General features: G+C 35.6%; 2 protein-coding genes and 2 non-coding genes across 4 annotated transcripts; all 4 read right to left on the bottom strand.

Annotated features, from left to right (window-relative positions):
- Positions 1 to 614: 614 nt before the first annotated feature.
- On the bottom strand, positions 615 to 7,342 carry LOC127795289 (probable protein disulfide-isomerase A6). Its single transcript, XM_052326882.1, has 11 exons — positions 7,085 to 7,342; positions 5,515 to 5,599; positions 3,855 to 3,952; positions 3,671 to 3,726; positions 2,759 to 2,876; positions 2,515 to 2,542; positions 2,330 to 2,421; positions 1,946 to 2,102; positions 1,721 to 1,845; positions 1,483 to 1,582; positions 615 to 1,245 (listed from the first exon to the last, which is right to left on the bottom strand). The coding sequence occupies exons 1-11, from the start codon at positions 7,255 to 7,257 to the stop codon at positions 1,180 to 1,182; spliced, it is 1,098 nt and encodes a 365-aa protein (XP_052182842.1). The 5' UTR covers positions 7,258 to 7,342; the 3' UTR covers positions 615 to 1,179.
- An 83-nt stretch (positions 7,343 to 7,425) lies between these two features.
- On the bottom strand, positions 7,426 to 7,497 carry TRNAP-CGG (transfer RNA proline (anticodon CGG)). The gene has a single exon. It is a non-coding gene; the product is annotated as a tRNA-Pro (tRNA).
- Positions 7,498 to 8,259: 762 nt separating this feature from the next.
- LOC127788738 (GTP-binding protein SAR1A-like) lies at positions 8,260 to 16,613 on the bottom strand. The gene is made up of 3 exons (XM_052317337.1): positions 16,209 to 16,613; positions 15,558 to 15,689; positions 8,260 to 8,911 (listed from the first exon to the last, which is right to left on the bottom strand). Exons 1-3 carry the CDS (start codon positions 16,335 to 16,337, stop codon positions 8,591 to 8,593), a joined length of 582 nt encoding a protein of 193 aa, XP_052173297.1. The 5' UTR covers positions 16,338 to 16,613; the 3' UTR covers positions 8,260 to 8,590.
- LOC127793644 (small nucleolar RNA snoR83) lies at positions 9,213 to 9,333 on the bottom strand. Its single transcript, XR_008021479.1, has one exon. It is a non-coding gene; the product is annotated as a small nucleolar RNA snoR83 (small nucleolar RNA).
- Positions 16,614 to 21,880: the final 5,267 nt, after the last annotated feature.

Genomic DNA, 21,880 nt, shown 5'->3' on the forward strand with positions numbered 1-21,880 from the left:
ACATACACAGCTGGAGTTCACATCAAGATCCAGGGCCCAAGCTCCATTATTATTATTATTCATGGGCCAGGGCTAGCTCCTCCATAATGGCTGTAATTTTCCATGAATCACTAGTGTGCTGGTCAGGAGGGCCTGTTGAGTTTCTTCAGCAGAAAGAATTGATTGGATGTTCATCAAATTAAATGCTCACAACCAAATTTCTGCTTGGTCTGAGTCCGAGCCATGTGGTGTGGGTCTATTTTGGCTGCTTGGAAGTTCCACACTGGTTAGCGATGTGTTTACATACTCTCTCTCTCTCTCTCTCTCTGGGGACAAAACCTACCCTTTTATTTGGAGTAAATGCCTTCCCGCTATCCGCGCCCATGCTTACACACAACATGACAGACCAACTACTGTTCATAAAAATCAGTTCAAGAGAATATATATATATATGTATAGATATTTTTAAGAAAATTACCTTTAAACAATTTAATTGTGTTTATTAACATGCTCCAAAGCAACAAAGTATTCTTAAGAATAAGCCTCAAAGGTCAAAGCTCCAAAATCAAATGGAATCAATCATGCATGACGATGCTTGAAGCACACTAACTTCTATTTGTAAATAAAAATGGTAAAACAAAAACAAAGACTCTTATTACTAATAAGTATAAAGGAGATATTTAGCTATACAGAACTTGTTAGTAACCAATGTAGAAGCAGATGCTGGAAACCCTAATCTAATTACCTCCCTCATCAGCCTTCCAGCAATGCCATAAATGAAGAATTACAGAACAGATTTCATGGAGGGTCCGCAACCTTTCAACAGATGGTGGCCTCCAACTCCAAGGCCATATAGAAGAAACAACGGCCCCCAAATAAAAGATCACGTATTCATTTCCATAAAAAGATCACACTAACCTGACCTGGCTAAAGATAACAACCGTTCCAAAAATAAAATAAGTGTGCCTCAGCGGCTACTGTTTTGTTGTTATCGCGCATTGTAATGTTGTGTCTATTCCCTCTCTTCTACTGTCCTATTTGAAACTAGGATTGCAAAAAAATTGTACTGAGAATAAGTTCAATAAGAGCATTGTGAATGGTACATTCGCCAAGCTACAGTCCCACAGATGAACTCGGGAAACCAAGCCCGTGAAGACGAAATGGTACAAGAAGCACGCAACAAAGATGGTTCTCCCGGATTCAAGCAAAAGTGGATAGGATATTCTTCTTCAGATTGAATTCGTCAGCTTTTCCTGAACTTATGCTCTGCACCAATAAAAGAGTGATAATGAAACAAGAGGCAGAACAATCTCCAGAACTTGTGTTACTGAAGCCAAATAGGCCGGAGAAGTGGGCCATGCTTCCAGACAAAAGACATGTTGTAGATGGTAATGACAGGATAGTAATTTCTTGGGTTAGAACAAGTACTTGATAGCAGATAGACTCTACATGGTTGTTGACAGACAAACCAATAATACTATGAGAGAATAACTGAAGTTTTACCTTCTTCAGCATGCGTTCCAGCCGCTCAATTTCTTTCTTGGCATAATCAGGACCTTTTTCCATGCAGCTCTTGGCAGCTTTCAAGTAGATCTTTCCGTATCTGGAAACAGAGTGTTAAACAAACAAGAAACAAACACAAAATATGGAACATATAAATTGCTCTGCATCTGAAAGTTCTCTTATCGTGGAAGTGATTTGTGACAGCTTATGCAGTAAACCTAGAAACTGTTATTACAACCTCGCAGCAGAACCCTTGAGCTTCTTAACTTCATCCTCTATTCGCCCATAAACTGTCTTTTTCTCATCAGTTCCAGCAGCTCCAAACTCCTTCACCAATTTATCCAAAGCCTCAAGTATACCAGCCTTTAAAAAGAGACCATATAAAGTCAAAAGTGAAATTGAGAAAAAAGGAAAATGAAATATACTACAATTCAATCTTAGGTAATGAAGTTGCACCGCTTACTTTGGCAGTAAGTTGTCCTTTTGAATCACGGCTAGTGCCACACCTCTCATTGATGAAATCTACGAAGTCATCCAAATCTTGGCCACCATCATACTCTTCACCAGCTTTGTTGCTCTTTGGAAAGAATTTCAATGTAGGATAGCCACTCACATCGTACCTGTAAGGCAGTAAAATTTGCATCAAGGAAGAGCTTCTAGTTAACAAATTACAATAAGATGAATTAAAACTGAAATAATATCCCCCATAAAGATATTTGGTTCATGAAGGCATAATTTATGACAGATGGACTTTGTGCCATGTAGAACTCATATGAAAATCTGAAAGCAGTTGAAATATGATACTGAGAAGCCTAAATTTATGAGGGCAATTTTAGTCTTGACTCACTTATCCGCAAGATCTCTGTGTTTGTCTGCATCAAGATTAGCAATTACTACATCTTCCTCTAGCTTAAATGCTGTGGCAACCTTTTCATATGTCTAAAACAGACAAAAGAACAAACTAAGTGATCCAGTAATGTTTAGCATGAACACTACAAAAAACAAAAATCAAAGCACCAAGAATCTACTTACAGGAGCAAGGTGTTTGCAATGGCCGCACCTGTGAAATGCAAATGATGATCAGGCGCAGCAGAACAGACTAACATTGCATTTCAAATTCAACAAACACAAAAAAACTTATCCCTGGGATGCATCTGAGAGTGGCCCAGAGGAACCTATCAGCAAACATGTACCATGTGTAGATATATATAACATCACCATTCATGTTTTATCCAAGCACAAACAGTATTTAAGGTAAATCAAACTGCATCCTTACCAAGGTGCATAAAATTCAACCATAACATCCTTGGTTTCATCCATGGCAATTTCATTAAAATTATCAAGTGTTAGAACCACTACATCCGAGGGGATTGCAGCCATCTTCACATTAGTCCCTGAAAATCAAGCAACATCATACATATCAATAACAGGATTTTGCTATCTGCAAAGGCTCAAACATTCATGATGACCTCAACTAAACTAGAGGGTTATCCAACTGAAAACTGAATTCAGTTAGAACCCAGTGTTTTATTATTTGCAAATACATTTCATGTTATTTAGATTCTTCTAGAATACATCCTTACATTTCTGTTAAATATATCACATCATGTATGGTTGGCATGCAACATGAGTCTGTTTTACTGAACTCCCCTTGTGGCATCAACACACACACACACACACCATTTGACCTGGGATTTTGCTATTGGCAAAAGCACAAACATTCATAATGACCTATATATGGTGGTTTATCCAACAGCAAATTGTATTCTATTAGAACCCAACACATATTATTCTTTGCAAATACATTTCATACCATATAACATGTGTATCTTCGTACTGAACCCAACTTGTAGATTTCAACACACATATGCCCAAATTCTATTCTTCTGGTAATCATATTGAACGTAGTGCAGTTAATTTGGAATGCAAACATGTCTATTTACTGTACACGTGTTTTAAGTGCACTTAATCAAAGTGCAAATATCCTAAAACCAGACGATTGGTGTGTTTTTCAAGGGCTACGATGCATACCCTTTCTGAAATGGATGCAAACTTCATCCCCCCCCTCCCCCCCCAAAAAAAAAAACACCCACCACCACCACCAAACTGGCGGCAGGGAACAAAAAATATGCAAACATATATAAGCTCTCTCTAGTGAATAAGAGGTTTTCTATGTAAAGATTATCACCTCCTTCATTATTCAAAAACTCGGTTAGGGCTTCTGCTGTACGAGCACCTTCATACCTAACAAACAAAACCCCAAAAAATATGGTTTAAAAGAGTATAAAGAAAAAACAGAACTTTCAGGGTAGCCAAATGAACTGAAGAGGATATGCGTGCCTAAAACTCTTAAAGGAAATACTCATACATACTTTTTAGGTTCCAAAGACCCTTTTGGAAACCATTGGATTGTCGGGTACCCAGAAACACCATATTTGCTACAGAGGCTCTTATGCTCATCACAGTCCACCTGCAAAAGATGATATGGACAACAATAAAGAACCTCCGAAAGATTCAAGAAAAAAGTACAAAATAATCCCAATGTTAACCACAAGCCTTTTATGAAGGTTTTCTTATCAAATGGTTGTGGTTACAAAATGAGTATTGCATGAGCAAGTCAAGGCTGCCATCTAGTACAAACTAGGACTCCCTCTGATTGTTTCTTGGATGTGATGAATATGGCCTACCATGCACTGACCTTCATTTTGGATGTTGTACCTATTTCTAACATGATACTGCCTTCTGGAATACATGTTGGACACACTACATGGTGTGTCATAATCTTTTTCTTATTACTTTCATTTTCAAACAAAATAAGAATACTAGTGTCCATGATCTGGACTGGACACACTCGAGGGCATGGTGTGGTTTTTAATAGAATCTATAAATATAATAAGCTTTTGTGAAAAGAATAAAAAATACGATTAAGTCTGATTACAAACTCCAACAAGATAGTTACTTTTTTGTATGTTGAATGATATTTATATTATCATTATTGTTAATGGTGTTGTTGTACTCGACTGGTGGTTCTTTTTTTTAATATTTCATACATTATTAATGTTGAATATTTAATAGCATCTTCATATTGGGTTAGTAGTAATTTTAATATTTCCTATCTTTTTAGTTATTATGCTTATGAACACTGCTGATAAAAAGACAAAAAGAAAAATTTAGAAATTTCCTTGTAGTAGACATGGTTGGAGAGCAATAGTTCGTGTAGCCAACCCCACCTAATGGGATTAAGGCTTAAGATGTGTTGTTCTAGACATATGCTTGTAGCTTAAATAATCTCACTTTTTCCAATACAGTTTTCATGTCCATTTTTGTACCTATAACGATGCATATAAGATTACTACCTTCCATCCTAAACAGAACAGATAAATTAGGAAACTGAAATGTCGTTAAACCATGCCATTCCTTGTATCAATTTCTACTGAAGAGCTCAAACATTTCTTCCTATCCAATCAGTCAATCAGATACATAACATAACACAAAAGGAACTTCATACTTTAGAGGAAAAAAAAAGACTTTGCCAGGGAAGATATGTAGAGGGAAGAGCTACGGTAAAAATAGAATGACAAAACAATCAGGAAAATAATACCCCCTTTCAAATAATATTTTAAAAGAAAAAATGTAGGGAGCAATAAAGAAGGTTTCAGGAACTAACTTGAGAAATTAAAATCAGGAAGTATTTATGCCCTAAGCCAAATATATGGAAATTAGTTGTGACTACATCACAGAAGAAGTCAACCCATCAACAACATGAAACACACAGAAGAATTCTTGCCAATTGATTTGTTATGCCACTCGTGCACTGGCAAGATTTGAGTCATTTAACGTAGACACATGACAAGTCAGTTCTATAACCATGGCTCCAAAACATGACACAAATTAATTCAACAACCAAACACTTATAAGAAGGAATAATAACAAAAAACCAACCATCAAACATCATGATTCAGCATCATACAACAAGCACCAAAAAACCAACCTCCAAACTTGGAAACACTGTGCTAGGATCTCAAGACTAACCTTTCCAATTAAAATAGATTTCACCTTCTTAAAACTTGTACCAAGCTTCTCATACTCTGGTGCAAGTTTTTTACAGTGACCGCACCTGTCAATGGACACACAAAATCACAGGTTGAATCTAACCAAGCCAAAAGCACATGAAACCAGAATGGCACTGCAAGATAAATAACAACAGGAGGATATTAACAATGGAGCAGAGAAAGCTCAGCGGTATATTTGGTGAAACCAGTATTCAACAAAGCAGCCTAATCTCAAGAGCTCCTGAAAATGTGAAATCTTCTAATAGTAATAGAGAAATTTGGAAACAAGGAGATTCATAAAATAATCTGATTTTTTTTGTTATAAACAAATCATTTATAGAGGAAACCATTTTATTGGAGGCACCCTTTACTAAAAAGAGAAATCAAGCCCCACATATCAGAATTTGTATGCAGCTCCTCTCGAAAACTGCTCAAGAAAATGCAGAACTGACGTCCTCTTGCCTGGTAAGGGGATTGCCGGATTATGCTTATTTATAAATTACCCACAAGACCCCTTCCGAGAACAGCCTATCACGGTGTGCCATGTGTCCAACCAGTCAAAGCGGGCCACATGTCCTGCTGGGCAGAGTGTGACATGTAGCCTACCAGCTCCTCTGCTGCCTGAGGAAAAGGTCCATGTCTGAAAGATCTTACCTGGAGCTAGACATCTCGATTGGGAATTTTGTAGAGAATCTCACTTACCCATTGCAAGCCCGACCTATATAATGAGTAAGGCCTCAATTGGTAAACATATCTGACTACAAAAACTCATTACTAATCTATCTTCACTCATTTCCAAGTACGAACTTGATTGTCAGAGACTATACTAGGACACAAATCCCTGCCTTTACAGGAGTTTATATATTGACGAACTTGGTGATCTTCCCTAGCATCATCACTTACCAAAAAGAACAAGAATTGAGTATCTCCAGAGTCCACCAAAAAGGTGAATAACAATGTTCTCTTCAACCAATAAATCAAATTTTGGTATCATCAAATATCTACTTCTTCTCTGCCACCAAAGACACCACATAATGCAAAAAGAGTGGCATGCTACACACGCCTTAGCCTCCTACTCAGCACTTTGATTAGTTTTACCGTCAAACACTAATATCCTAGCATTTTGCGAATCAGTAGAATTGTCTGGAAACATCATAAACATCCAAGTAATTTAACTAGCACGTTGAATATAATTTTGTTATGCAACCACAGTGAACACCAACAATGCTTCCAAACCTTGGTCTACTTAGATTTATCAATTTTGCTTTAATAAGTTACTTTTGATTTACCAATGTAACGCAACAGATAATTGGCAACAACAATAATGACAACATACTCACAGACAATGGAGTCAACTTGTGCCAAAATTTAGATCTATAATATGACTAAATCAGGAGACACGGATCCATTCCCCAAACACAATCAAAATCGCCGTAAATTCCATCAATCTCATCAGATGACTAATTTGAATTCAAACGAACACATTTTACTCATTTAAAGCACCAAACACATAGCTAGAACATGACATCGGATGCGAAAAATAATCAGACCAAGGAGCGTAGAACTCTACGAGAGCGCCGAGATCTTGGCCAACCTCCTTCTCGAAGTTGTCCTCCGTCAAAACAACAACGTCATCGCCCACGGCCGGTTGCCACTCGAGCGAGAACGAAGCTAGGGTTAAGACAACCCAGCAGATCCGTATCCGTGACCTCCTCATCCACATTTTCTTTTGCTGTCTCTCTTCTTCAAGTGAAGATTCACTTCTCGCCTGTGTTTGCAACCGAGTCTCTGAATGTAGTATGTTGTTGGGATACTTATAGTGGTGTCGTTTGCTATTACATTTCTAAAAAACAGAGAAAACAGTATTCGGCCAAAAATAAAGGTGGGGGGTGGGGTGTTGCGAGAATCGAACTCGCGACCTCTCGCACCCGAAGCGAGAATCATACCACTAGACCAAACACCCGCAATTTGATAAATTGGTGATGGTGATCATAACTTATCGTTTCATTTCTGCTTACCATCGCATCAAACATTGTATTCAATGCACCTTTGCAAATAACGATTTCTCAAACTCATCTTGTATTCGACTTTCAAATGGCTCAGCAACAGCCCACCAACGATACGACTTCAATTCTCTCCTCTGTTTTCCTCACTCCTAGTGTAGGAATCACTCAACTCCGAATGTGAATTGATTTTATTAGGTCTGGGTTATATATTACATATATTTGCATATATTTTATATGTTGTTGGTAATTTTGTTTTGGGTAAAAGCTATTCTATTATGGGTAATCATATATACTTCCCCTGGAATATGATGGACAGTTGATGTAAGAAGCTATCCGCTGCCGATGCGAATGGGGTAATGAACTAATGATACACAATTATAAGAACACAATGTATGGAAACATCTTTTTGCGGAAAGATGTTTCATGCCACGGTGCAAAACAAACATATAACAGAGATCAAGAAAAACCTAGTGATAACGGTGGACGAAAAATATTGTTTTGAGTAATTGGATCATTAAAAGCGAATGTGAATATCAAAAACAAACCCATAGCCCGTGAAATCCTTATTGAATTGGTAATGGTTTTTGATTGAACAAAATATAGGAATTCAACAATACCCGGCACTATGTAGTAACATCTGAAGATTGATCCTATGTAGTAGCAACATGAAAATGCGGAGACACGCCATCTTCACACAAGCGATTCATTTACAAGTAGTCTTGAAAGTTGAAACTGGAAATTCAGTCACTTATTACTTGGAAATGCTTACAAGAAAACATGTAGCATAGAGATGAGGGGTACAGATGAAATAATGGTTTTAACTTCATTGCAGGGAAGCCCTCTCCTTCAATTTGTGGTCCTCGTGGACACAAATGATCAAGCATTTGGCACCACATAATCGAAATGGTACGAGGGAGCATGTTTTATCATTTCACCAGAAGAACTGGAACAAGGGAAGCTATTTCAAACAGACTAACAGAATTCCAACTCAAGTCCAGTACAAATATACCATGTAAAACACAGTTAAATCTCATATCCCATTGCCTCCTACTACTTGATGTACTGAGAAACCCACTTGAAGCCATCCCCATAGCCCATTTTGCGAACAATGCTGCACATGAACACTTCGAGTGGACGGACACCTGAGTCTGCCAGATTTACCTTCCCCTTCCCTGTGGTGACGCCAGCCAAACCCATCTGGTAACGCAATTCATCTTCTGAAGCAGCGTAAGGGATATCAATCTTATTGCCTAAGATTAGGAATGGCACATTAGCCAAGGCCTCATCAGACAGGAGAGCATCGAGTTCCTTCTTCGATTCCGCAAATCTTTCCTTGTCATAAGCATCCACCAAGTAGACTACAGCATCCACCTTCAAGACCAATAACATGCTAATCAGTAAACCAAATAATTTTGACTGCTCTTACCCCACAAATAATGTTACTAAACCATAAAAAGGACAGCCAAATGACCAGTCGCCCAAGCGTGTTTCTTTTGTTCTTTTCTTTCTGTTGTTGAAGAAAATATAATTCTCAAGATAGACTTCCAGGTGTGTCCAAGACCAGGTGATAATTATATAATGTGAAGCAAGTACTTGCAAGGATAACTCATTAATTCAAAATAAAGGACCTAGATACACCTAAAAACAGATTGCATGAAATAAACATATATATATATGTTCAGTGAGGTACTAGTACAACACCACCTGATAACAAAAAGGGGTCATCAGTGAACTCTCCCTATCCTAACGTCTGCCTTCCATAAATGAATCAAACACAAATGTTTATCTGGAATTATGGAGTCACAGAAACATCATAAAAAGTGTTCCTATTTCATATTTCCAGTTCTCTCTGAAGCAAAAGCAGAGAAAAATATTAAGACGATAAAGAATAGGCAATCCTTTATAAGCTCATCAGTGAATGATGAATAGGTAGTCTTTCTGCACACGTTGACAAAGGTTTCCCGACAATAGGAAAAAGAATAACAATTACAAAGTTATTCTTTCTTGTGATTTTGTGGTATTAATAGAAAGAGGAATACCCACATGAAGGGATAAGGGCCTATCCAATTATGATAAAAGATACGACATCTCATATATAATAATATAGGAGAGTCTAAAATAAGATAAACACACTTACAACAAAAATACTTCAACTTACAGTTGCTCACCACATTATAAATTATGTAAGAATAGTAGCAAGCAAAGACACCTTGCCCCTTTGGTTTATTCTCTATTTAAAACCTCCTAGATTAAAGCTTAGAAATCTTAAACAAAAAGAAAGAATACAAAAGTCATCCTAATTACAACTCATTATAAAACAAAGTCATCCTAATTAACACTAAAGTCATCCTTGATTGCCTCCATCGAATTTGTCATTTACAGTCAATGTTTAAAGCTGTAACAGCTGTCTTGTTAGCCCTCTTTGATTGCTAGATTTCAACAATTGTGATATTTCTAACACTCCTCCTCAACCTAGTGAGTGGATATTCTCCATTCCTAGCTTGCATGTAATTTCTTCAAATCTAGTTGTAGGAAGACATTTTGTGAAGACATCTGTCCATTATGTGAAGAGACGTATGGTATGGTGATGAGGCCATTGTCAAGTTTCTCTTTGATGAAATATTGGTGAATCTCTATATATTTAGTTAAATCATGATGCATTGGGTTATGTGTTATGCTTATTGCTGACTTGTTGTCACAATATAACCTCATAGGTTTTGCTCTTTTTAATCCCAAATCATTGAGAAGAATTCTCAGTCATAACAAATCACAAATTCCATGAGCTATTGCTCTGAGTTCTACCTCAACACTAGATTGGGATGCCACTGACTGTTTTTTACTCCATGAAACAATATTTCCTCCAAGAAATATACAATAACTTGTAGTAGATCTTCTATCTGTCAAGGATCCAGCATAGTCAGCATCTGTATTAGCTTCCATAGTCAATTTTCCTCTTCTTCTAAATAAAATTCCTCTCCTTGGTGTGGCTTTCAAATATTGTAAGATTTTGTGGACAACTTGCATATGTTTTTCTCTAGGATTATGCATAAATCTGCCAACAACCCCTACCGAGTAAGCAACATTAGGTCGTGTATGAGATAGGTAAATTAACCTTCCTACCAGTCTTTGATATTGACCTCATCAACAGCACCTCCATCTTCTTGTCCTCCCAGTTTGTGATTTTGCTCAATTGGAGTACTGGAAGCTCAACATCCTAGCTTCCCTGTTTCTTTGAGCAAATCAAAAACATATTTCCTTTGGGAAATAAATATGCCTTGTTTAGAATAGGCAACTTCAATCCTTAGGAAATATCTCAACCTTCCCAAATCTTTAATTTCAAACTCTTTAGCCAGCTGAATCTTCAATTTTTCTTGTTCAATATCATCCTTCTTAGTTACAATTATATCATCAACATATACTAGAAGGATAGTGAGTTTACCTTCCTTTGAGTGTTTGATGAAGAGGGTATGATCTCCTTGGCTTTGTCGATATCCCATCCTTAGCATAGCTTCAGTAAATTTGCCAAACCATGCTCTAGGGGACTGTTTTAGTCCATAGAGAGCTTTCCTTAGCTTGAGGACTTTGTTTGGATCAAATTTATCATCAAAACTAGGTGGTAATTCCATGAAGACTTCTTCTTTTAAATCTCCATGTAGGAAGGTGTTTTTAACATCAAACTATTGCAAATTCTAGTCAAAGCAAGCTGCAAGAGATAATAGAATTCTAGCAGTATTCATTTTAACCACTAGTGCAAAAGTTTCTTGGTAATCGATCCCATAGGTTTGAGTATAGTCTTTAGTAACTAAGCAAGCTTTATACCTTTCCAATGACCCATCAGCTTTGTATTTGAGCATATAAAGTCATTTACAGCCTACTACCCTTTTTCCTTTTGGTTGATCAATCACCTCTCAAGTCTTGTTTTTTCCTAGAGCACTAATTTCATCCCTCATAGCAAGAGTCCAATTCTTATCTTTTAACGTTTCATGAACAATCTTTGGGATAGTTATGGAGTCAAGATTTGAAAGAAAGGATGAATGTTGTAAAGATAACCAATGAGAGAAAACAAATTGAGAAATAGGGTGTTTGAGTACAATTATGGGTACCCTTCTTCAATGAAATAGGTCACTCAAGATCAGTAGGATTTTGAAAGTCAAAACAACCAGGTTCCAAAGAATCATTACCTGATGTCGAGTTGGAATTGGTGAGTAGCTCTTGGTCCAAATTAGGCTGTGGTATTCTTGAGTATACAAGTGTAGGCTTCTTATGCTTCCTTGTCTCTTGTTGATTTAGAGATTTCAACGGAAAGGCTAGCATAGGGGAGGACTGATTGCTAGTCATAGAAAGGTCATTGTCATGATTGGCGGCTATAGGCAAAGGCTAGTCTTGGTCAGTAGCTGTAGGCAAAGGTTGGTCTGTAGGCTGGTCTTGGTTAATGGATGTAGGCAAAGGCTGGTCTAGGTCAGTTGGTGAAGGCTGCAAGAGCTGATCATGGTCAGTTATGCAGACAAAGGAAGGAGAAAAGCTTCATCTTCTAAATTGGAATAGTGCTCCCCCTGAAGATGAAGGTTGGGAGAAGGAAAAATGGTTGATCTTCATGAAAGGAAACATCAAGAGATATAAAGAACTTCTAAGAAGAGGGGTGATAACACTTGTATCCCTTTTGAGTGTTAGAATAACCAAGAAATAGGCATTTAAGTGCTCTAGGGTCAAGTTAAGTGCAGTTGATTTTCTGGATATGGACAAAAACAGTGCAACCAAAGACCTTGAGAGGTAAATCAGTCAAATATGGTAGGTGAGGGTAGGAAATAGAGAGTTTTTGAAGGAGACTTTGCCGGTCAAGGATCCGAGATGGGGATCAAATGATAAGTTGTGTAGCAGTTAAGACTGCTTCCCCAAAAAAATAAGATGGAACATGGGTGTTAAAGAGAAGGGCTTGAGTCACATTTAAAAGGTGATGATTTTTCCGCTCAGCAACTCCATTTTGCTAAGGAGTGTTAACACAAGAGGACTCATGAATGACCCCATAGGATTGAAAAAAATGATATAGAGTATGATTAAAATATTATTTCCCATTGTCTGTCCGGATACGCTTAATGTGAACCATAAATTGAGTATAGATGAGTTGAATGAAATGTTAAAGGATCTTCGAGACTTCAGATTTTTCTTTTAGCAAAAATAGCCAAGTGACCCGAGTATAGTCATCAATAAAAGTAATGAACCACTTAACCCCATTTAGATTAGAGACTTTGGAAGAATCCCATACATCGAAATGAATTAAATCAAAAGGAGCTGAAGTTTGTATTGATGAAGGTGGAAAAGATACACGATGGTGTTTAGCAAGTTCACACACTTCACAATGAAAATTAGTACTAGAGACATGCAGGAATAAAGAAGGAAACATAGATTTAAGAGAACCAAAACTGAGATGACCTAAACATCTATGGTGAAGCCAAATATCATACTATTTAGGTGATTTGAGTTGTGTTCCAGCAGGTTGTTTCATAGAAGTAACAAGAGCCTACATATTATCAAGAAGATATAGCCCATTTTGGACTTTAGCAACTCCAATCTTCCTCCCCGATATCCGATTCTAAAATACACAATGGTTGTCAGAAAAATTAATAATGCAGTCTAGGTCTTTAGTTAGTTTAGAAATAGATAAGAGATTAGTAGTGAGTTTTGGGACATGAAGGACATTAGTTAAATGAAGAGAAGGTGTTAAGGTAATGTGGCCTTCACCAACAACAATAAGAGAGGATCCATTGGCAACAGTGATTTTGCGATACCCTAAACTTGGTGTATAGGAAATAAATGAAGTAGAATCATGGGTCATGTGGTCAGTAGCACCAGAATCAAGTACCCAATAGTTAGGTGGAGATGTTCCAAAAGCATTAAAAGAAGAAGAAATAAGACACTTACCATTCCGGGCAAATGAACAAGAACTAGAGGACTTGGAGAGTGTATCAAGGAGATTTTTCAATCGTTCAATCTCTTCTTTTATATCAATACCCAATGAGGAAGTTTGCCTTGGTTGAGAGTTGTCTTGATTAGTGAGATTGGCCTAGCCATTGGGAATTCTTTAAAACCTCCCAATTTGCTAAGTACTTGTTCTTTTCCATGAAGTTTGAAACAATTTTCTTTTGTGTCTTGGTTTCTTGCAGTAGCTACACCACAAATCATCCTTGTTGAACTTAGATCTTGCTTTACCTGCAGCTGGTGCGAATTTGTTTACTACCATAGCAGATCCAACAAATGTTGGTGGATAAAACATGACAGAGCGCCGTGTCTCTTCTCCTTGAACAATAGAGAATACTTCTGAAATAGAAGGCATAGGATCTTTTCCTAAAATCTGCACTCTTACTTGGTCATACTCTAGGTTAAGACCAACAAGAAAATCAAATATTCAATCTCTCTCCACAAATGCAGAGTGAGTTTGAGTATCTTCTAAGAAGATCATTGTCTTATTTTGGTAATGATCGATCTCAGACCAAATACTAGTAAGAGTATTATAATAATCAGTCACTATCATCCCCCCTTGCTTCATAGCAGCAGCCTCGGTCTACAGCTCATAGATAATTGCTGCATCTTGCTTCATTGAATAACTTTTGCGAAGAGTTTCCCAAATATCGTGAGCAGAAGATAGAAACATGCAGTTTCTACTTATTCCTGCTAGCATGGAGTTCTAAAGCCATGACATAATCATAGCATCTTCTTCATCCCATGCCCCAAATCTTGGATCGATAGAGCTAGGGCCCCTATCGGTTAGGTGAGACAGTTTTCCACGCCCCTTTAGATAGGTAGAGACGACTTGAGACTATTGTAGATAATTCTTTCCATGGAGTCAATAAGCTGAATTGATAGAATGGAGATCACTATGAAAGCCGGGTATATTTTCGGTAGGCTAAGGATCAGTGGGTTGATCCTCTACTGGAAGATTAGAAGGATTTGGAGTGACTGCATCAAAAATTGTAGACATGGTAGTTGCGATATCTGCTAAATAGATGCAGTGATGAAGACTGAAAAACCTAAAAAAAAAAAATGAATTGAAGGTAGTGATTTGAACAACAATGAAGGCTGCAACAACACCAAAAAACCTTAAGGATGGCGGTGGAAGATTTAGGGAGAAGGCTGGAGGTAAGGCCGAAAAACTGAACAGCAATTAAGACTGGAGGTTAGGCCGGAAAAACTGAACAGCAATGAAGGCTGGAGGTTAGGGAAATAATTGGCAGTGAAGGCTGGAAAAGGATTGCCCACGTAAGGTTCCCTAATGCTCTGATACCATGTAAGAATAGTAGCAAGCAAAGACATCTTGCCCCTTTGGTTTATTCTCTATTTATAACCTCTTAGATTACAGCTTAGAAATCTTAAACAAAAAGAAAGAATACAAAAGTCATCATAATTACAATTCATCATACAAAAAAGTCACCCTAATTAACACAAAAGTCATCCTTGTTTGCCTCCATAGAATCTGCCATTTATAATCAATGTTTACAGCTGTAACAGCTGTCTTGACAGCCCTCTTTGATTGCTAGATTTCAACAATTGTGATATTTCCAACAAATTCTAATGTATTAATGTTGTATGCAAGTACATTCATAAAAGGATAGAGGCGTATCCAATTATGATAAGAAAAAATGTGCTACATTTCAAGATATAAGATAGAAGAGGGTCTAAAATGAGATGCACACTTTTAATATGGATACTTCTGCTTGCAATTTCCCACCAAAAGATACCATAACAACATCGTGGGCATACATAGAGACCATATGGCTGAAAACTTGGCCCCCTTTAGGGTAAAATTCACATAAATCTTTAATTGTTTGAAAACTATTGGATATTTGGATAAAATTTAGTAACATTGGGACAGTAAGATTAAAATTTATAATGCCGCGTGAGTACACTACACAGCAGCTGAATAGAGAGAAATAATTAAAACTAACAGAAACAAAAAAATAATAATTTATTCACAATGAGGGTAAAAGAAATTGCGCAATGCCAAATGACAATAAATATCTACCTTGGCATAGTAATCTTTCCAAACTCTGCGGGCAATCTGATGGCCTCCCAAATCAAAAGCCTTAAACTTGATTTTCCCAATACTCAGTTCTTCTGATGTTGGGTATTGAGTGGGCTGGTGCTGAACCAATCTCTGCCAGGATCCACATTAATGAATAATATATTAGCTCCAAACGGAATGCGGGGTAGGCACTCTTCTGGAATGGAAAAATAATAAAATGCCGAGGACATTCATTAAATCTAGCCAAAATTTTCCACACTCCAATGGCTTAAAACTCCTACAAACAAGATCCGGTACAACCCGAGCTCAATTTATTTATTTGCTTTATTCGACATAAGTTATCATCATTGCTCCGACTATTTCAATAAGAAACAACCGAGGAAGTTTTCCCCTAAAACATGATAAACCAACCATACATATCACTATTAACATTTTCCAATATCAATCAGTTTGTCTATGTTCCATGTTTGCGTCGTACAAATCATTTCCCGAAGGAATGGAAAAAAGAATATCAGAAGAATTTTCCTCGCAAACAAACAAACAAAGCTGAGTAAAACAAATCAAATCTGCAGAAACTCCAAATTCTTCAGGCTCATTTTCAACAATAACTACAGATACAACATATATACATACACAAAATGTGAAACTAACCTCGTCTTTCAACATGTGAAGCAACGTCGTTTTGCCGGCATTATCAAGGCCCAAGAACAAGATCTTGGCCTCCTTCTGCCACAGACCGAGAGAAGCGAGAATTCCATAGAACCAGTCGAACAAAAACATTATTGTAAACAGAGAATTAAAAACTACTCCCGATCCAAGCAATTAACCCTAAAATAACCAATCTTAAACTGAAAAATTGATTAGAAAAAATAGATCGATCGATCTACGAACCACAGAGGTTCGCAATCTCTCGATTGATTCAACAACCCCAGCGCCCGTACCTGTAGAGAGAGAAAGCCTTATATATATAAATACAGAGACAAAGACAGAAACTAGAGAGAGAAAGTGTTTTGTGGCATTGATTTCCCCCTCACCCTCTCCCCGTCTCTCTCTCTCTCCGCTTCACTTTCTTTTCTCGTGTAAATAGCAGCTATATAGAGGGGCTGTTTCGTAAATTTGCAGGAGAGGTGGACACCGTTGACGGTTTGAACCTGTCGATTGTTCGTCTGTCACATGAGCTGGCAGTGGGTTGGTTGTACCGGGAATTGCTAGTCCAGATTCAAGAGCCAATTAGAATTTAGAAAATGTAATTATGGTGTTATCAAGTTAATCCAGACCGTCGGTTTAGATAATAACGGCTCTGGATCCATTTCAGATCTGTTCATTGGAAGGGACGGAAGTCGTCATAGAATATATATATTTTAGTGAATAGACCACGTGCCAATGTGGTAGTTGCCCTTTGCAATCTGTCTGATCACGTGCCGATCAGAGGTATGGTTTCCCACTTCAATCTGGTTTGACGGTCTTTCGGGCAAATTCTAATATATTTGTTTTTTAAGATGACTTAGTTGGTGGTTAATATTTTATAGGAAGTATAAAATTATGAATTTAATTTTGTTATATTTTTATATAAATACTTTAATTATTTTTATTGTATTCAAAAATTAATATCTTTTCTTAATGATCTAATTGAAATACAGCCAATGAATAATTTCTTTTTATCAAAACTAGTGTTCACCTGCAGGAGATGTAATCACAATAAATTTAAAAATTAAATTTTAATTAATATTAAAAATTTATATATTAGTCTTAAAAGTGCAATATTTTAAATTTTAATTAATATTGAAAAACTCTTGCATTAAATTAAAAATAATGATTGATTAATTATTAAAATAAAAATATTTATTATATTATATATTTATTTATAAATTATAAATATAAATTAAAACTTTGTGAGGAAACATGAATTTTTTAATGTTAATTAAAAATTCATTTGAAATTTTTAATTTCTGATCTTGAAATTTAATTTTTGTAATTGTTGTTGTCAAAATATAACAATTAAAATTTGTGATGTAGGGTTCACTTCGAGCTCGGTGTCAGGTGAAGTTAGGTTACCGTAAGAGATGTTGCTTCAAGGGAGATTGCCGTTAGGATGCTCGCCGCAAGGATTGGCCGCTAGTTCTCACCACTAGCTCTCCCCTACAAGGTCTCACCACTAGCTTTTGCCACAAGGTCTCGCCACTAGCTCTTGCCACAAGCTCTCGCCACCAGGTCTCGCCACTAGTTCTAGCCACCAGATCTCACCACTAGCTCTCGCCGCCAGCTCTTGCCACTAGCTCTCGCCGCTAGCTCTTGCTACAAGGTCTCGCCGTTAGCTCTTGCCACAAGGTCTCGCCGTTAACTCTCGCCACAAGGTCTTGCCACAAGATCTCGCCGTTAACTCTCGCCACAAGGTCTCGCCACTAGCTCTCGCCGCTAGCTCTTGCCACAAGGTCTCGCCACTAACTCTCGCCGCTAACTCTTGCCACAAGGTCTCGTCGCTAGCTCTTGCCATAAGGTCTCGCCACTAGCTTTGCCGCAAGTTTTGCCATAAGGCTTGGCCTTCACCGCTATGTTCGCCGCAAGACCTTACCCTAGCCGCAAGAATTCGACCCTGTTAATGCTGAGAAAATGGGTTAGAAGGCTCACGAAAATCTTTTTCGCAAAGACCTTCTGATGCCAAAGTCAGTCCCGAATCCCAATGAATATTCACGAAAAAATAGTAAAAGTGTATTCAAAATGTCCAGATTTCACCAAAGTTTCTACCCCCATTAATGTCCTGTAGCTGGATATTTATAGGGCACGATTCTCAAGGGTGGCTGGTGTCGACACGTGGCGGTTGCTGAATAGGTCAAAGCCAAGCCAAAAAGGTGGGGGAGGTTGCTACGACGTAGCCTCGAGACAATTAGGCCTCACGGCAATGTGCCTTGCGGCTAACACTGCCGCGAGGCAGCTTCTCCTCGCGGCATGCGGCCGCGAGGTGCGCTGCACGTTACCAACTTTTTCACTTCTTCTTTTTTTGATTTTTTTGTATTCCTTCTTTTTCCATAGCATCACAGTAGTGATAACAAAATTTTGAAAATATGAATTTTGACTTATTTTTCTTTCACTATATATTAATTTTCTTGCATAGTCTTGCAAATGTGATATGTTAAATCTTAATTAAAATTGAAAAACTCATATAATAAAATTTATTTTTTAATAATTGAGGAATTATAAAAAATAATATTATAAATATTTTTTATTAATAATATTTATTTTTAATTTATTAAGAAATTATATATCTATACATGACTTAATTAATAATTTAAATTGTCTATTCAAATTTCTTATTAATAATATTTATTTAATTGATCATGAAAAGTTTCAAGATACTTTATAGGAGATCTTCAATTGCTTTGAATAAAAAGTGCTAAATACAAATTATTTTTATTTTATACAAATGAGCAATTTTTTATGACTTAATTAATAGTTTAAATTGTTTATACATATTCTTCATAAATAATATTTATTTTTGATTGATTGAGAGTTTAATTGAGGAATTAATCAAAAATAATATTATAAATATTTTTAATTAATAATATTGATAAAAAAATAATACTTTTTTTTAATTAATTGATGAGAAGACTAATTGAATTTAAAATTAAGTTATAAATAAATATTATAAATAGTATTTGAAACCTATGTTTAATTTTTTAATTTAATTACTATCTTTAATTTATTAAAAAATACAAACATTTAATTACTGCTATTTTTAGTAATTAATGTAAGTTTTTGGGGGAAAAATTCTTTTACAAACTATCATACTTTTATATATATAAAGGCTAGTGATTAATTGGCTTCGCAGTCGGGGCGGAGCCACCTGAGTTGCCTCTATTGGGCTAGATTTTTTTTTTATTTATTTTTTATAATAATTTATTATTAAAAATAAAAAATATATATTATATTTTACTACTATAAATTAAAAAATAATAAGTATTGAATAAAGCAAGTATATAATGGCCAGTAGTAACTATCACAATATTTTTTATAATTTGTTCATAATTTTATTTTTTTACATTGATGATGCAAATAAAACTAAGTATTGAATAAAATTGTGAAGCAAATAAAGCAAACATAGAATAAATTTATATTGAAGAAAATAAACAAATTAACCAAGCAAGTATTGAGCAAATTGATATTGCACAACTTCCTACAGATCCCGAGTTAAGAACTATAATAATGGATTACAATGTTAATTTTTAAAATCAAATTAGAATAGTCTACTTGTAAAGAGACCTGTGTCAGTCTCAAAATCAAGATGATTCATTTCAACTTGGTTCAATGAATTTAGTAATTGATTAGAATATAATATAAGTAAATATGTCGCATTTTGTTTATAGTGTTATTTTTTAAAACAAATAATGTGGAATAAGGAAATAGTGATTCTTTCATGAAAGAAGAATTAAGTTATTTAAAAAAAAAAATAGATAGACTTTAAGTTTATGTTGGAGATGATAATAGTGCACACAATTAAACTTGAAACAATTGTGAAATCTTAATGAATCAAGAACAAAATATTAAGATAGTTTTATTCAGACAATTAGAACAAACACCGTGTGATTATTGAATATGTTTAAATGCATCAATTGATTGTGTTCGACTTTTTCTACGACAAAAACTAACTTTTCGTGGTTATGATGAGTCTAAATATTCAAATAATCAATGTAATTTTCTTAAACAATTGCAATTTATAGTATAAAAAGTCGTAAGAAATAATTGTGAAAAAATAATATTTTAATATTATCACTATTATCTTATTTTTTAAATTATATATTTTTATTTAACTTCACCCCCACTAGACCAAAATCCTGGCTCTGTCCCTATTCGTAGTTCATAGCAAGTGCAAGTCAAATAGCATTGGTTTCAATTAGTTTATAGTTCCAATGATTTGGATCCTCACACTCATTACTTGTCCACTTATATAATGTTGGGTAATAAGAAATATATATCAAATAAAATTTATACAAAATAAAGATAAAAATTTATTTTTTTAATTTAAATTTAAATAATACCAAGAATAATGAGTGATAACGGTTTAGGGTTTAGGCCATCTCCAACGCTATCCCTAAACTCTAATCAAGTCAAAATTTGAAGAGAAAATTATTGAAAGTTAGCTCCAACGCACCTCTCTATCTGTCTTGTCACTCTCTAAAATTTGGCTCGCTAGAGATGAGGAGCTAAAATTGGCTCCTTATTGCATTTTGTCCTAATGGCTCTTTGTTCCAGATTTGGAATTTGAAGGTGTTGCCGGCGATGAGCAACAACAGCAACTGTGGCAACCAACAGTGATGACGAGAAGAATAGTGGCTAGATTTGGTGTCGACAATGAGCAGAACATCGTATTCTCCAACTTGCAAACACTAGATCCGGCAAGCAACGTTGGGGAGGCGAGGAGTAGCGACGGCGACAACAACTCCCTCCTCTAGCAATTTTCTCTCCTTCTTTGAAATACCTATGTTTGTGATGTATATTTTGATTTTGTATATGTTTTGTATGTATTGAAGATATGGGTGAATTATATTTTGTGAATTTAATTATTAATTTTTTTATATGTGTGTATTAATTATATATTTCTTTGTAGGCAAATATTTGATTTTTTTGTGTATACGTGTATTTTATTATTTTGTGTATTTAATTATTTATTTTATATGTATTTGATTATTTTGTATATTTAATTATTGATTATGTGTATATCTCATTATTTTAATGTAATGTGTAAGTGTGTATTTGATTATTATTAAATTATCAAATAAATAATAACTTTGTATAGTAATAAAAAATATAAGAGAGATAAAATAAATAGAATTAAAGTTTATTAATAAATAAGTGGAATAAGGAGTGAAATAGATAGGAGAATAAAGAAAGTGGTTGAAGCGTGTATAACTTTCAAGACAAAATCAGACTAGGGAATGAATTATTTATAATATAATAGGGAATGAGATATGGAATATGGTTGGAGATAGGTTTAGAGTAGTGCATTTTCATTAGATGAGGTTAAGGAGATTATGATTTATTATTTCTTTTGACTATAAATTATTCAATGAATATACAGCACATGAATAATGATATCGTTATTAGTTATGGTTTCTAATATTATTTTTTAAATTTTTATTTAAAAATGCAGAATTTGCACACAAAACAAGGATATATTTATTTTTGACATGACAGTTTACGACCACCACATATGACTCTAGGAGGAGAAGAAAAACAGAGTTAGAGAGGATAAGTTGAAGATCAGACCTTATGAGGGTTAAATGGTGGATCCTCAAAAATATTTATAAACTTTGCCTTAGGCCTCCTCC

Source organism: Diospyros lotus, chromosome 1, assembly GCF_014633365.1.
Source record: "Diospyros lotus cultivar Yz01 chromosome 1, ASM1463336v1, whole genome shotgun sequence".
Classification (NCBI taxonomy): domain Eukaryota; kingdom Viridiplantae; phylum Streptophyta; class Magnoliopsida; order Ericales; family Ebenaceae; genus Diospyros; species Diospyros lotus.

What these genes read in the sequence shown, in the direction of transcription:
- LOC127795289 (XM_052326882.1), bottom strand. Translation starts at nt 7,257, where the DNA reads ATGTGGATGAGGAGGTCACGGATACGGATCTGCTGGGTTGTCTTAACC. An exon ending in ATTGCAAACACCTTGCTCCT is followed by an intron (nt 2,422 to 2,514) that starts GTAAGTAGATTC and finishes TGTCTGTTTTAG; the next exon opens with ACATATGAAAAGGTTGCCAC. An exon ending in CACAGAGATCTTGCGGATAA is followed by an intron (nt 2,103 to 2,329) that starts GTGAGTCAAGAC and finishes ACTGCCTTACAG; the next exon opens with GTACGATGTGAGTGGCTATC.
- LOC127788738 (XM_052317337.1), bottom strand. Translation starts at nt 16,337, where the DNA reads ATGTTTTTGTTCGACTGGTTCTATGGAATTCTCGCTTCTCTCGGTCTG. An exon ending in TTCACATGTTGAAAGACGAG is followed by an intron (nt 15,690 to 16,208) that starts GTTAGTTTCACA and finishes GGATCCTGGCAG; the next exon opens with AGATTGGTTCAGCACCAGCC. An exon ending in GGAAAGATTACTATGCCAAG is followed by an intron (nt 8,912 to 15,557) that starts GTAGATATTTAT and finishes TTGGTCTTGAAG; the next exon opens with GTGGATGCTGTAGTCTACTT.